The following is a 15,848-nucleotide window of genomic DNA, read 5'->3' as shown; positions in this document are numbered from 1 at the left end:
GACAACTAACAGCACTGACAGAAGTGATGAAGCTACAGTGTAACAGTGAATTTTAAAATATATCTGTTTTGTCAAGTCATCACCAACTGTTGATTCTGAGGCCCATTTTTTTATGGATGTAGACTTTTTATGATGTGAATACTCTCTGCTTCTGTAGGTTCAGATAGAGGTGGCCGTTGATCAACTCTGGCTTGTTAAAAGAGAATGCGCTTAAAGATGCAGGAGATTTATCACTGTTTTGAAATCATGGCATGATTTTATCAATGAAATCAGGATGATTTGTTTTAATTTGTTTGATGATCCCAGAGTGTCCCTGCAATGTCGCTGTCAAATCTAAACACAAATACTCTGCATATTTAACACACTCTAGAATAACAAGATGCTACTACTATTTCAGCTTCTGATACTTTTTCTCTTATCTTGACTTTTTCTTTTACCCAAAATGAGTAGGGAAAGAGATGGCATAATGTTCTAATGACTTTATCAGGCCTCAGCAGTTAAGAGCTATTGAATTGTGCTGTCCATAAATGAATGTTTTTTTTTTTTCTAAAAAAATAAAAATTGTACTTCAAGCATAGCAGATACTCATTCCTTTGCTTTGTCACCTCATGACTGATCCCAGCTCTTTGCTGGCAGTAGTGCTGTAATATTTATGGAAAGGTGGAGAAGATTTTATTTCCTCACACTACCAAATATAAGAATTATGGACACTGTTCTATGAAGTTCTTTTCATTATACTTCCCTTAGCCCTTTTCTGATTTTCGTCTGTCAGCAAATGACCTTCTTTTTTAATGAGAACATACTTTGGAATAACTATCAAGTAATTACATTGATTTCCATTTACATTAGAGTTTTTGTCTGTCCATTTCTTGGAGAATTATTGCAGTGGTACAGAAGTTAGTCTGCACCATTTTGTCATGAGTCCAAGATTTTTCTAATGCAGTACCTTGTCGTATTTATGATAGCATCAGAAAGCAGTGAAAATGCTGGTCAACATGACTGGGGAAAATTATACTGAGTAGTGGTTCCTCTAGAACTACTCTTTTATTCCTCTAGAACATTTCTTCTACAGTGGTTCTACAGAAAATTTTTAGAGGGTGCTTTGTTAAACTCTTGCTATACATGAGGCTATACATATGCTATGCTATACATATATTCTATATCGGATCTAGAGAAAGGAGGATTTCAGACGGAGACTTTTCAAACAAATAGCTGATCACAGATCTCTGGAAACATGATATTCCAAGTGCCGCTCAGCTGCTATAGCATCTATTTCCCCCCCCCCCCCCCAGTGTATCAGATGTGGATATATTCTGTGCAGTATTGTTATAAAAAGGAAAAAAAAATTACATATGCGAAAGCAGTGACAGTTATCCCTTTCCACAGTAGGCTGTATACTATTTAAAAAAACCCACTGTTTTGCTGCAGAAATATTATGTGGTTGCATGTAATTTCCTACTACCTTGTATGCTACTAAAAATCTGGACTTCCACACAATTAATAACTTGTGCAGCAGAAATATACGTTGAACATTTTCTGTGCTTTGTTGTTTATATTTCTCTGAGATAGTACTTTCTTAAAACAGAAAAAAACCCAAACTATTGAATAATCAGATTTCCAAGCCTTCTTTTCTGATGCAAATTTAGCTGCTGAACATTTTTTTTTCACACATATGTGGTGATGAAGTTGTAACTGGTGTTTTAATTGGCCTAGCATGTATATGACAGAGTGATTCCCATTATTAGACCTATGCAATACAGAATGAATTTGTTATGAAGATGAAGACTGAGGATTTTATTTTAAATGATCTATGTTACATTCATTATGCTTCCTGCTTTCTAGTGATAAACTTTGACTTTCTGTCTTACAGTACAGTGAAAGGCTTTAGAGACTCATTGACACAAATGTGTCATTAGAGACAAATTGTGCTAAGTGTATAAATGTTAAATGTCTCAGTATCATTTTTTATAAAAGCTTAGGCATATTTTAATGTAAATAGTTTGTACTAAATTGTTAGTATCTAAACTTCAGAACTTTTTGGAAAAGTTATGGAATAACATCTTCTATAGCAAAGCCATATTTCTTGCTTCTGTTTTATCCTGGTCTTCTACAATTATATTAATCCATAAATACTTGTTACTGATTTGTCTTGACTTTAAGCAGTAGAGCATAAGTGTAAATTCTGTGCTTGTAAGAGTCACGTTTTCTAACGTGTAAATATAAATGTGGCCTTTGTGGGAAAGATAAATGAACACTAATACGTTTGTTTGGTTTTAAAAAGTGATGATTTGGCATGAGATTGCTGAGCGTTTTCAACTTTCTAGACTGATTTTAACAAAATGGATGCCTATGGATTGCTCAAGCCTAGAATTGCATGTAATAGAGAGAGATTTTTATGTTCTGTTTACCATAGTTTCTCTGCAACATCAGCATGTGACTTACTGCTTTTTTGATGACATGATTTTGCTAGTTGCTGTTGAAAATAAATTTCTCTCTCATTTCCAAAATAAAATACTTAAAGGAGAACCAGTAGACTAGAAATGAAAAATCAGAGTAATTATTGAAAACCAGTTATAATAGCAACCTATAACTTAAATATTGTCACTATTCAGAGGAATCTTTAGTTCTAGTGTCAAATATCTAATTTAATCTGAGATTTTTTAAATTTTTCTCAGTGTTTTCTGATCTTGTTCAATTAACTGATTTTATATTAACAAGTACTTCCCCACATTAGGCATCTGACATTTTTTTTGTTTTATAAAATTCTGAGACTTTATAAAAGAAAAAGACATTTATTTATTCCTTTGTATAACTGTCTGAGAAGATACTGTTTGCATTATTTTTAAAATTTTGGTTTTGATCAGTTTTTAGAAACTGTTGAAGAAAAGACATTTAGCACTGTGCGGATGTGGTCTGAAATGGATCTTGAAAACTACCAAACTGCTTTAGAAGAAGTACTCACGTGGCTTCTGTCTGCTGAAGATGCGTTACAAGCACAGGGAGATATATCCAATGATGTAGAAGTTGTAAAAGAACAATTTCACACTCATGAGGTATATGTTAATAAGAATGTATTAGTAGGCATCTTATTATGCCTCATTAGAGGCGTCTTTCCCTCCAAAGAATCAAACTTAAAACCGGATTTTCTTTTTATTCTCAGGGTTTTATGATGGAATTAACAGCTCACCAAGGACGTGTTGGCAATGTTTTGCAAGCTGGAAGTCAACTTCTAGCAAGTGGAAAACTTTCAGATGATGAAGAGAATGAAATCCAGGAACAAATGAATCTACTTAATTCTCGATGGGAAAGCCTCAGGGTAGCAAGTATGGAAAAACAAAGCAAGTAAGTAATATGTCAGGTAAAATATATCGAGTCTGACTGAAACAATCATGAATTTGACTAACAGTTGGAATTTTCTTCCACTTCACTGTGAACAAAACACCATATCAGGTCTTCTTAACCTGAAATTTGATGCATAGTGACTTTCAAGCTTGCATGTTGTTTTGGGACTGAAAACCGCACTAATCAGCAGCTATCAACAACTTGAATGCTAATAACTTTTTGACTAAAATTTATATAACCTACATTTTTTTTCTGATTGTTTCAAGAAGTATCACGTAATATTTAGCTATAAAGGAGAGAATCTTCACTGAGACAAAAAACTGAAAAGGGAAATATTGTCATAGTTCTATCAAATTATGTTATTCAAAAAGGGGCAAGTCCTATAGCTTAAAGTAGAAATACAATTTATAGTAGAAAACCAATTTATTTATTAGTTACATTGGTCTTTGAAGTATTTTTAAGGTTCTTACATCTTGTTTTCTCAATATTGGTTTACATAGTGCCATCTAATATAAGAACTCCCATAAAGGCGAGACCGTGTAATTGTACCACAGTGGAGTAGTTTGTTTTGCAGGATATACAGCGCTTAAACCAGAAATGTTATTGAAGGTGTTTGTGTGAGTTGCCTTCCTTATTTCAAGAAAATTTCTATTACTTATCTGATTGTTCACGCATTTTCTTCTCAGCATCTCTTTGTTTTTTTCATTTTTCTGGATACTTGTAATCCCTGTCTGATACAGCAACTGTGTTTCAAACTCATCTGACTGAATCTTTCTTTGTCATGAGGAATTTTGTACACCTACTGACCTTTCTGTAAAGGACACTACTGGTGAAGATTGCCAACTAATACTATGTCAAATATTAATATCATAGTAAGTAAAACCCAGTGGAAATTTTAAAATTAATTGAATGTCACTAGAAGCTTGTTTATAGCCAAGCATTATTAATTACTGGAGAACATAGCTGTTCTGTACAGTAAAACTAAATAAATGCAGTGGCAAATAACTTTAACCTGAGGTCCCTGGCGGCTTTTTAGGGACTTTGAACTAAGTAGACGTCATTAAAATCTTTCAACTAAGGTCTTTAATATTTCTTTCAGAAAATCCTGATGAACTTTTGCTAAAGTAGGAAACTTTTCTGTCTGTTCTTCAAGCAAAGCTAGAGTGATTCCTTTTGCAAATATGATTGTCATAAAAGCTGAATATCTCTAGCAGTAAGGCTAATGCTCTAGCCCAGCATCCTGACAGTAACAGAACAAGAAAACAAGCTTTAGAGGGGATACATGATTGCCTGAAGCAGCATCTCCTTATTGCCTTTTGCCATTTGTGGAGATCAAATACTGGACTACGTGGGATTTTTGCTCAGGAGACCAATATTGGGCTTTATTGATCTTTGTTCTGACCTAATACTGTAGGTCTTACGTTATGAAGTTTTCCATAGAACTCTTCCAGCCTCGGGTTTTTTTTCCACTGTGGTGACTTGCTGAGATGTAAGTAGTTTTGCATATTCGGTAACCTGCTATTGATTTTTTTTTTTCTTCCATCTATTTGTTCAAGATCCCCTTGGAACTGTTAGCATCCATGGTGTCTGTCATGGTTTAGGGGTAAAAGGACAGACGAAGTCTGTATTAGACGCTGTCTGTCAAAGAGGAAGGCTTGACCCTCATGATCCCTCAGTCTTATACCAAGTAGGGCATATATGGAATGTAATACTCTGTTGGTTAGTTTTGGGTCATGTGTCCTATCCACTGCTCCCTGCAAGCGTGACCTTTTTTCACCCCTTTGATTTATGGCATTCCACCATCTTGAGGATAACCTTTGTTTCCAGAGGTACAGATGTAAACAATTGCCTTTCTGCATACCCGTGCCCTGTGTTATCGCTTCCAGGGACAGAGACTGTCTGCAGACATGTGATTAACCTTCAGAAAATGAAGTTACTTACACAAAGCTTAGCTGAAAAGTTAGAAAACTAATTCTACTTTGGCTCAAACCAGAACAGCATCCTTTGGCAGGGAATTCCACAGGCCTTTTACATGGTATAAGTGCTATTTTTTTGAGGAATTTTTTTTTTCTTTGTCACTGGTAGCTCAAGTGATTCCCTATAGTTGCTATGTTACAAGCGAGGGTCAACCATGTATATTGTTCCTTGCTCTCCGTATAATGTCTTTGGTTATTCATCTCACTCTTCTTTAAGCTTTTTCCAGTTCTACTTTATTGTTTTTGAGTTCAGTGAACCAGAATTCTCTACAATATTAAAGGGCAAGCTGTGATTTTCCATGATCGCATATTTTTTTGGCAATATATTCTTAGTAATTCAAAAGACTTGTTTTTTTTTCAACTTGCCTACTAAGTAATGAGATTGCTTTCTTTATTCTAGCTTTCTTTGACAATCTCTAAAATCATTGATGAGTTTCAGGTGTTTCAACTTAACTTCCTCCAGCTTTATTATTTTATTGGAGAGAAAACTATGAACCTCTATTTTCATTTAAAATAACACATGCAAGTAACAACCTCACTTCTATGAGTGGTACTGTGTCTACTAAAATGTCCTTTAACACCAATTGTTAAGCTTGTCTCTCAGATGAAGCTACAGATCATTGATCAGGGAACTGAAAAGTCTGTTATCTTCTGAGGCACTTCATATCTGGATAATATGAAATTAACGGAAGACAAAAAGTGATAACAGCTTTATAGAGTATGTTGTTCTACTATATAATTTCTTATAAAAAATCTGTGTTAAAGTCAATGAAATTTGTTTAGGATAAGAGAAAATTTCACAGGAGTGATGTACTAATGGCTAATTTTTACCTATTGGCTCAAACCCCTGTGTTTCAAGCACCAGCGGGAGGGTTACAGACAGTTTTCGTATCACAATTCAATATATTTCTGGGCTATTATATACAATTTAAAGTTTCAAAATCTATATTCTTCTTAAATTTAAAGCATAATCTTAGCACATCACTGTAATCTGGTTAAGACAAAAGTGATATGTTTATCCAAACAGAGATGAGTTTTGTTAAGGTGAAAACAGCAAGGCTGGCTATCCTCTGTTGCAATAGGAAAAGTGAGAAGAGGTAGCACACTTTGCAGCACCAGGGAAGCAAAAGCAAGCAATTAACAAAGCAAGGAGAAAGATATACTGATAAAGGATACTATAAAAGTGAAAGGGTCTTATGAAAAGGGATTTAGGAGGTCAGAACATCAGAGGAAGCTTGGAACCCAACAATGCTATTGTGTAAAAGCAGACCAAATTGGATTTCCCATGTAGTCACTCTATATTGAAAGTATTTCACTGTTCTAGCAACTAATACATTGGCATGCTGAAGGAAAAGAGCCTGTTTTTTTACTTCTTACTCTTGCCCTTCCCCAAATAGCCTTCTCTTATAGTAAAGCATCTCAGAGTGATAAATGAACCACTGGAGAGGAAAACTTAATGCCATTTGCCACTTTATGGAGAATTCCACAGCTATTAAAACACTTTGAATTGAATGGAAAAGTATTTTGTGTTTTAAACTTATGAGGGTCATACCATAAACAAAAATTCTTATAATCTCCTGAGGTATGTAAATAAGTACTAAAACCTCTATCAGATGTTTATAGAAGTAATGTGACAACCAGAATATACCTGGAGAATGGGAAGAAATATTCTTTTGCTTAAGAACCAAATGCAATTGAATTATTTTCTGTGTTTATTTCATTTTGAAGTTTATGTTCCTTGCTTCAGAATACTGTCAATATTCTATATAATAAATATTTATTTCATCATGTCTTGATTGTCTTCAATTCTTTTTATCAGGTTTTCTATAACGTTTATTTAATTTATAGCTAAAAAAATCTCAAGTATAAAGTATTTTATATAATGTTTCTAATACCTTGATTTAAATCATAAGTAAGACAATAAAATACACTCCTGAAGGTGAAGGAGGACTGAGTTAGATCCGAGAGAGCTAGTACCTTGTGAAAGACAGGCTATAATAAAGCAGCATATCACCTTCCTTTACTCTTATCTGTACAGAGAGATTGAAGTAGAAAAGACATTACATGTATCTTCTGGTCATTTTGATCAACAATTAACACATTATTTCCAGTAAAAAAAAAAAAAAAAAACCTGAAATCATAGTGCCTCATGAAGATCCATGCCACTCTGTTCTTGGAGAAAAAATATCTTGAAAGAGACATCTAATACAGAAGACCATTACTGTTTGATGTTTACTATCTAGAGTTTTGGATTGATGGAGCCTTTCTTATTTCTTGGAGCCATTCTTTTCTTCGCTGTCTCAAGTTCTGTTGAACTTTCAGTTCCTTTTTATAGTTGTTCCTGTGGTTTGTTTTCTTTGTCCTTTTCTTCTAAGAGCTACCAAAAGGAGTTTTAAAAAATTATTACCGTTTCTAGCAAGTAGCATAGCTTCACAGAGACCCAGATGTAGCACCCAATACTGTCTCAGTGCTATCTGGGACCAATGAGGTACCATGCAAGAAATAGGTGCAACTAAATCCTTATTTCAAACCAAACATTTAATTTTTCAAATTTTGTTTGCAGGTCTTTATATCCATAAAGTTAGCTCATCTTTGTGTTTGCCTGCACTTTCTTCTCTTTTCTTCATCTGCTGTTCTGTACTAGAAGATCTGCTACATGTCCATGTACTCTTCAGGATTTATATGATCACCACCTGCACTCTTTCTTTGTTTCCCTGACTGCCTTTCATTTTTCTTTCCTCCTGTTTCAAGGAGGAAACGCCTGTTTCAAGAAGCTCTTGGCTTGTCTTCCTATGATTGCTAATACCAATAGTCTGAATTTTTAATGCTAATATTTTACACGTTATTTTAAAAATACTTTGGTAAGATGGAGATTTTATTTATGAAAGCTTGGAGAATTTCCTAAGAAGACAAGTATAAGTGAAGGAGTTGTAATGGATTTCTGGACAGATAATTTTTGAGCTATCAAAATACTTTGTTTAGGCAAAACTAAAGTATTTCCTGTTTAATTCTTTAGCATATTCTCCATTGAACAACTGAAAAATTCATAATTTCTTATCTTATGTTTAATATATATTTGAGAGAACCTGGTAAGTAGAGATGTCTAAGCAGTTTTCAAAGTACTTGTAGTAAACAGCACAGGCTTTAGGACAACAAACAGTAGAAATTTTGAACTTGCAAATGTTTCTAAAAGAAATATGACTGAAGGCCAATACCTTAATAGGCAGCATGTTATATGCAGTATATATATTCTTTAAAAAACCCCAATTTCTAACTTCTAAACAATTTACCTAATTCACAATTCTTTCAAGAAATTTTCAGTTAACTGCTTGAAAGGATATTTATTTTTTTTATTCTGGCTTGGGATGTAGCCCTATGAAAACCAGTTAGGACAATACAGGGCAGATATTTCTTCCTGCTGTTTTCTTTCATTTATAAATTGAAATCCTTATATCTTTATTTTACAGTTTACATAAAATCCTAATGGATCTGCAGAATCAGCAGCTAGCCCAGTTAGCTGACTGGCTGACAAAAACAGAGCAAAGGACAAAGAAAATTGATTTGGAGCCCTTAGGTCCCGATCTAGAGGACTTAAAGCATCAAGTAGAAGAGCATAAGGTATGGTATGCTATGATATGTTTCCAAAGGCATGAAAAGCATTTTAAGTTTTCAGTGTTTTAAAACCTCAGCTCCTGCCATAATTTGGAATCATCATTTAATATTGATTGCTTTGTACAATTAAGAAGCTTTTGTAGAGTTATTTTATCACAACTCTGACTTTTATATAAAAATATAAATTACTTCCTTTTGAAATATAAGCAATATATCAGAATATACAGGCAACTGTAACATCCTTTCAATACACAGTACAGTAAGAACATGTCAGGTATTTTAATACCTCTGTTTTCTTCTTTTTGTGTGTTGAATTTTTTTTCCTTGTATGCGCTAGTTCCTAACAGTAGCAAATATTTTTTAGTAGTGTATTTAATTAATGCAAAACAAAAAACTAATAAATGGAGTGTAAGACAGAATTTTTTCCACATTCCATGAGGGTAATTCTTTAATTGGAAAAAATAAGAATTAAAAAGAGAGAGACTGTATAATTTGTGTAATAGCTTTGTTTCATTTACTAGATTAAATTGTCTGGCTTCATATTAGTTTACAAATATATTTATATACATATCCATGGTACATGATGATGATGATGATGGGAAGACACAGAAAAGTATAGAAAACAGATGTTTTCTGAGATTTGCTGTTATAATCTGTTAATGTTTCTACATCAGTGGTTCAAAACAATTCAGTATCTTGAGAGTTTTTAATATTAGATGTTTGATGGCCTACGTCAGTGCTAGTCAAGGTTCTGGAGGACAGGTCATCCTTAAAACACAATTCATACTGAAACCAAATTTTATTTTTTTTTTTAAAAAACGAGGCCAAAAGCCGCAAAAGACTGCATGATCCACTTCTGTGTTAACGGTGACTTTTTGTGCATTCTGATTAATGATTGCTACGGAAGAAGAATACAAATTCTATGTCTGTGGCTGCTTCTTGTGCTATTTGTGCCTTCCCTGTGAGAAGACAGTGGTGTATATTCTGACATTAAGCTTCCTTTTTTGAAAAAGACAGCAAGTAATTATGGAATGATAATTAGAGAAAGAAACCTGAAAGATTTTGAATACATGAGCACTAAGACTTAATCATTTTGTTTCTATTTCTCTGCACTTTTTATTTGAAACCTAACATGAAATGTAATCATTTTATTTAGGCAATCTCTGTATACTATTTCTCTCTAATATTAGGAAAAATGTATATTCACTTGTATTAGAATATTCTGAGTAAGGACATGCAGAAGCCTATCTCTTCCACATACTACTTCATTTTTGGTATAATAAGTTAGTCAACAGTATTTATTTATGTGTATTATTTTGAAGTCTGTTCTCTGTGCAAAAGACAGTTCTGTTAATAAGGTAGAAAGAAGCTGTTTTGGTTTTAACTTCAATTAAAATTCTGTTCCTCTACACTTTGTCTTATAAGTCAAGAAACAAGATGTTTTCCATTCTTTCACATATTATGCGAAAGCTTCAGATAACTTTATTATATATTCTATAGAGCAAAGCTACCCTCTATAACAAGACTTTAACAATGGAATTTTAATAACACAGTTATTGCTTCATCATTAAATAAAGAAACAAAAAAGAAAAAGAAAAAATATGCCCCATAATTTTTCTTAGTGTCACTATACTCTGTACATCTCAGAATAGATGTTTTAGAAATTGATAGGAGGAACCAGAAGGCAAAGCACATTTAAAATTAAACAGACTTCAGCAAAGATTATAGGTTTGGTTTGTTGTCATCCTGTCTCCTTCTCGCCTTTATCATTTTGACTTTCCCTCTTTGTTTGTTCATTAGTAACTAGTTTTCACTCATTTCATTGCATTTATCCACCTCCAAGTTATGATTTTGATGCATCTGACTTTTTTTATTCTACTTTTATCTCAATGATGTCTCAAAATAGTCATATTGAGTTCTTGTGACTAACACTTCGTTTTCCCTGCTGGGTCCTAGAACCAAAAAAGAAAAAAAAAAAAAAAATCAGTAATTTGTATTGATAATGGCACCTATCACTGACACCAGAGAAAGCACACAACATTCTTATCAGTGTCCTATTTAGTTCAGTAGTATACGAGGTTAATATCTTGATAGTAAAGAAAATTTTCTGGGTGAATTATAATAGAGGTAAACTCTAGATAATTCTATGTTGTTAGCAAGGTACACAGGTCTGGTAGGAAATCTGGCCTAGTCAAGGTATTTTGGAGTAATATCCAAGCATTTCAGTAAGAAATTACTCCTCAAAGAAAGATTTTATGTATTTTCTTTGATGTTGCAAGCATCCCTTCTTTATAGTTTTATGAAAGGAGAAAACTGCTCTTCAATTATGATCTGAGGACTGTTGAGCTGTCTAAGCAGAATACTATATTATCAATTTTTTAATTAAGCAAAACTGTGCTTTTCATTGAACTGATTTTATTATTCCACATTATTATTACACAATTTATAGTTAGAAGATTTTATAGTTAGTAGGTTTTATAGTCTCATTAACTTTCTAAAAAAATCTAAGCTGCCTAGTTATTTGTACTTTTTCTGAAAGGCTGAGCCTTTTTATTTTTACAAAAAACATCAGCAATAATGGAAAATTTTTAGTGTTAGGAGTTTTCGGTACTGCAAATTAATTGCAAGGGTAAAATGAGACACTTTTTGGCTGTTCAAATAGCAGGGGTGTTTTTGTGTTGGGTACTTGGATATAATCTAAGTAGGTATTTTTATTCACTTTAAAATAGATGTGTCAGAGTCACATTTATAAGTTGTTACAAGTTGTTATCTGATAGATAGAAATTAAGGGAACTGTGAAGTTTTATGACTTTCTGTTGTTGCTATCTCCATGCATCAACATCTATTTCCATATTACATTTTATGTCCTGAAAATCTGCTATCCCTACAAGCACAGAACTTGTTAGAAACTTCAGTTTAAATCATTTGAACAGAACGTGCTCTAGTCTTGAGGTTGTCCTCAGTAAACTCCTGTTTTCAGCAAGCTCTTGTATATAACTGATTGTCGCCAGTGAATTTCATGGTAAAACTAGACAGTTGGATTGTAAAGAACAACTCTTTAGCTCAGTACAAATTGATTCTGTCTGGGGATTAGGAAATGACTGAACTTCGTGGTTTCATCAGCTTTCTGACTTCTCAAGTCTTTGACACAGTGTGTGAAACTCCTACTTCCAAAGTGCCCTCCTCTCCTGCACTGGCAGAGCATTGCTAACTTTGGTTTTGTTCTGGGGTGTCATCTTTGATACCCACTAATGAGGAAATAAAAGTCATATTCTCACTGGCTGGAGGCCTACAGAGCAGTGCATTTATAGTCACATGGCTGAAAGAGGGAACTGAACCTGAGGGAAGAAAGCTGTGTTCTATGTCTGATCTATGAATGCTCTGCCTCCTATTCCTTGATCAAGTGTTGGCTCACAAAATATGGAGAAGTCTGAATTTCAGGGATTGTTAAAACAATTTGATATACTTTACAGTCCTTGAGATTTACTTTATAGTCTAGCTTTCTGCAGGAAATGGTAATTAGTGGCATGAAAGTCAGAAAAAGGAGGGTTCTTATAAATATATTGTCTGTGTCCATGAAGAAATTAAAAGTCTGAAATGTGTTAGGGTAAGGAATTCATGCCTTAAAGACAAAGTAGTCTCTGAATTCCTTTTCTATTGCCTATAACTGCATTATATTTTATGTTTTAATTTTCAGATAAAAGTAACATGTTTTACCAAAGAGATTTAAAATGCATGACCTAATCTTCAACATCTTCTTGTTCTTCATACTTAAGCGAATTTCTCTACTTGAAAGAGCAGCAGAAAAATTGGCATGGTGAAATTTACAGTCGGGATTTCCATTCTGACAATGCATATGTGGTTAGCTATGTTATTTTTCAGACTGTGACTATCATACTGTATATGTGCTAATCACTAGAACATACCCTATAAAGTATTGGAGACACAATCCTGGATTTTGGTTTCCTGCATTCTCCTTTTGGTTTGAAGCTAGTTGTTTACAGCTAAAAGGTGTGAGGCATGTTGTGGTCCTGGATACCTTGGGTTTTTTTCAGAGGAGTGGGATAAGGGGTTCTTTAAAGTTTTATTTAAGAAACACAACACAAAATCTGGTGTAAAACAGTGGTTAACTGTTCAAAATGTACATTAGGCTCTAATACAGTGATATAAGGCTGTAGATAGGTAACAAAACTATGAAAAAGAGGAAAAAAAAAAGAATATTGCCTTCTCTGTTCCTTAAGTTTAAATACCAACACTTCTTTAGATCCTTCACTTTCCATCTTTGTCAATGTTCCTCTTGCTGCATCTCAGGAAAGGAAGGAGCAAATAGGTCTGGCAGCTCAGTTTTTTAGTGTCAGGTTGTTTTCAGTTTTGTTAACAAACTGCAGTAGAGATTCCATCTTTCACAGCAAGTGAGAAGAAAAAGAAAAAAAAAAAGTAAGAGGATTCACTAAAACCTCGCAAGGTGGGATGGGGAGGGAAGAGGTCTGAAGTGTTACAGTACTTTACAGTGCCTCAGATTTTTTATTTTTTGTGCTGTAGGTTAAGTTTACACTGAATATACTCTTAACCATCATATAAAGAGTGAATCTAGTCTTCCCATTGCACTTCTCTGTGCACTGTAAGATGGAACAATTGATTATTACATGAAGCCTATAAAATTGTGGGAGGGTCAGAGAGATGTGAAGATTTCTAGAAATTTGACAAGGTTAGGAATTACTCAGTTGTCAGTTTGACAATCTTGCGGGCTTAAGAAAAGTTTCTTCATTTTTAGCAGTTTACTATTTCTTAGCCAGAGATTTTCCTCAGTTTTACTGAAGCTTGCACCTGGAGCTGGGTACCAAAGTTAATGAGCAAGAAAGTTTTTCCTCAGACATTCAGAAACCATAAAGTGTCTCTCTCGCTTTGTTTCCGGGTTTTTGCAGTAAGTAAAACAAGGATACTGCATGTGTTTCCTAATCATGAGTCATGTCCTGAGGAGTTTCATGTCCTAAGCATGTTATTAATGTTGTAGAAGTGCCAAGCTGAAGGTAATATGGGGTTGTTTAATGAAAACTAGTGTAATTTTTTATATTTTCATAAGTTTTGCAAAATTGAAATATTTTAATATGTTAGTATGAAGTACAAAATCTAATCCAGTGACTATCTAAAATTTGCAGGCTATGGCATATATACATGCTATGTTGATATCTATAAGTCAAGTACATCAGCACAACAAATACTTTCTTATGCCAAATTTTCAGTGTGAAATACTGTATCAAGGGTTAGAATTTGCAAATGAGTAACAGTAATCTATTTTTGTGGAAGGGACGGAAATCTACACAATATGTTAACTTATACACGCTTAAGGTGACAAAATAGGTTTAAATTACTTAGTACTGACAGTAATAGAACTATAAAGTTCTCATAATTGGTTAGTTTTCATTCAGTGGGATGCCAAACACTCAGCATTTTCTTAATTTGGAACACATTTTCTAACATATATTCTTTAATTATAGGCATTTCAAGAAGATTTGGAACAGGAACAAGTCAAGGTCAACTCTCTAACTCATATGGTAGTGGTGGTAGATGAAAACAGTGGCGACAAAGCTACTGCTGCACTAGAAGAGCAGCTTCAGGTAACATCTAAATTTCTGTCTCTCAGAGAAAAAGCTGCATTGAGTGTTAATAAAGTTGAAGAATAACTACTAGTAGCATTGGGTTAATCTCAGGAGATCTTTCTGAGGATGATATTAAATATTCCTGTAGGATGTGGCTTTTGCGTAGATGGATAAATGCTTGTATTTGGGAGAAGAACATCTGAGTGTAACTTTCTTTATGTTTTATGATTCCTTCAGTATCAACCTGTTTTATCTATCCAAGGACAAGTGTTAGTCTTTTATTTCTTAACTACATTTCATTATTTCTCTCAGAAGTAACATGATTCTGTGTTGTAGCCAAGGAGAAGGATACCGCACATAAAAATCTACACAGTTCAGTAGAGTGCAAGTTATTGGGAATGGAGATTTTTTCTTTTGATGAGAAACTTTTGGTACATGAGCTATATTTTGATCTTAGAATAACATAAAATGTCATTACCCATTGGCAAGTGCTTAAAGGCAGACTTGTTTTAAATAATGCTCACTATGTGTTTCCTTTAATGGCAATGCTGGTCCCAAAAAAAATTGAAATAGATTTCTAAAATTTAAGCAAAAACAAATAGTGAAGGTGTACAGGATCATATTTTTGTAGACAAATAGTGGTATGGAAACAAAATGAAAGGTTGGTTGATTTTTGGACATTTAATCTAATTTCCTATCTTCAGAAAGACATCTGAACAATTAAGAGTATGTCAGGCAATACAGCTGCCTATTACGTTGTTTGCAGTGATATCCTGTGCATCTGCTGTCCCTGACCCATACTGGAGTCCAAACTGAAATAGGATTCAGACATTACTGTATATGTTTAACTTATTAAAGAAATATAAAGAGTGAGTTTAAATGGAACACAATAGGAATAGACCATTTGTAACAGTATCAGTGGACAAGGCACCTGTTATTGGGATAATTCATGTCCAATTATTACTGCCATTGAAAAGTATATTCCCTGAAAGGTTGCAGTAAGACAGTTCCTGAGGCACCGTACCCTGCAGCACAGGCATGATCTGAGCAGAGCGCAAGGTGGCATGGAACAGCAATCCAGCTACTGTTCCTGCCTTTAATCACACTGTGTTAGGGAAGAATTTGAAAGAAAAATTCAATCATCCTGTTACTCTGGAAATCACAGAATATATATACCAGTATTATTGATGTTAATATAAGCAAAATGTAGACATAAAGCTCTGGGGTTTAGGGTGCTCTTATGTCCAAGAGAAATGAGTCACCACTGTCCACCTGATATCCTAGCAAAATGTTACATCTCCTTGTTTTGAATGTACAG

At 33.9% G+C, this 15,848-nt stretch overlaps 1 protein-coding gene across 10 annotated transcripts in view; it reads left to right on the top strand.

Annotated features, from left to right (window-relative positions):
• The window catches only part of DMD (dystrophin), a 1,193,355-nt gene that overhangs the window by 462,470 nt on the left and 715,037 nt on the right, over positions 1–15,848 (top strand). For all 10 annotated transcript variants that reach the window (XM_054050408.1, XM_054050369.1, XM_054050393.1 and 7 more), the window contains 4 exons: positions 2,865–3,053; positions 3,161–3,342; positions 8,786–8,936; positions 14,429–14,548. In XM_054050408.1, coding sequence (XP_053906383.1) covers positions 2,865–3,053; positions 3,161–3,342; positions 8,786–8,936; positions 14,429–14,548 — 642 coding nt within the window. The remainder of the gene's footprint in view (positions 1–2,864; positions 3,054–3,160; positions 3,343–8,785; positions 8,937–14,428; positions 14,549–15,848) is intronic.

Source organism: Cuculus canorus, chromosome 1 (assembly GCF_017976375.1).
Source record: "Cuculus canorus isolate bCucCan1 chromosome 1, bCucCan1.pri, whole genome shotgun sequence".
Taxonomy (NCBI): domain Eukaryota; kingdom Metazoa; phylum Chordata; class Aves; order Cuculiformes; family Cuculidae; genus Cuculus; species Cuculus canorus.
This window is presented reverse-complemented; position numbering and strand designations above follow the sequence as displayed.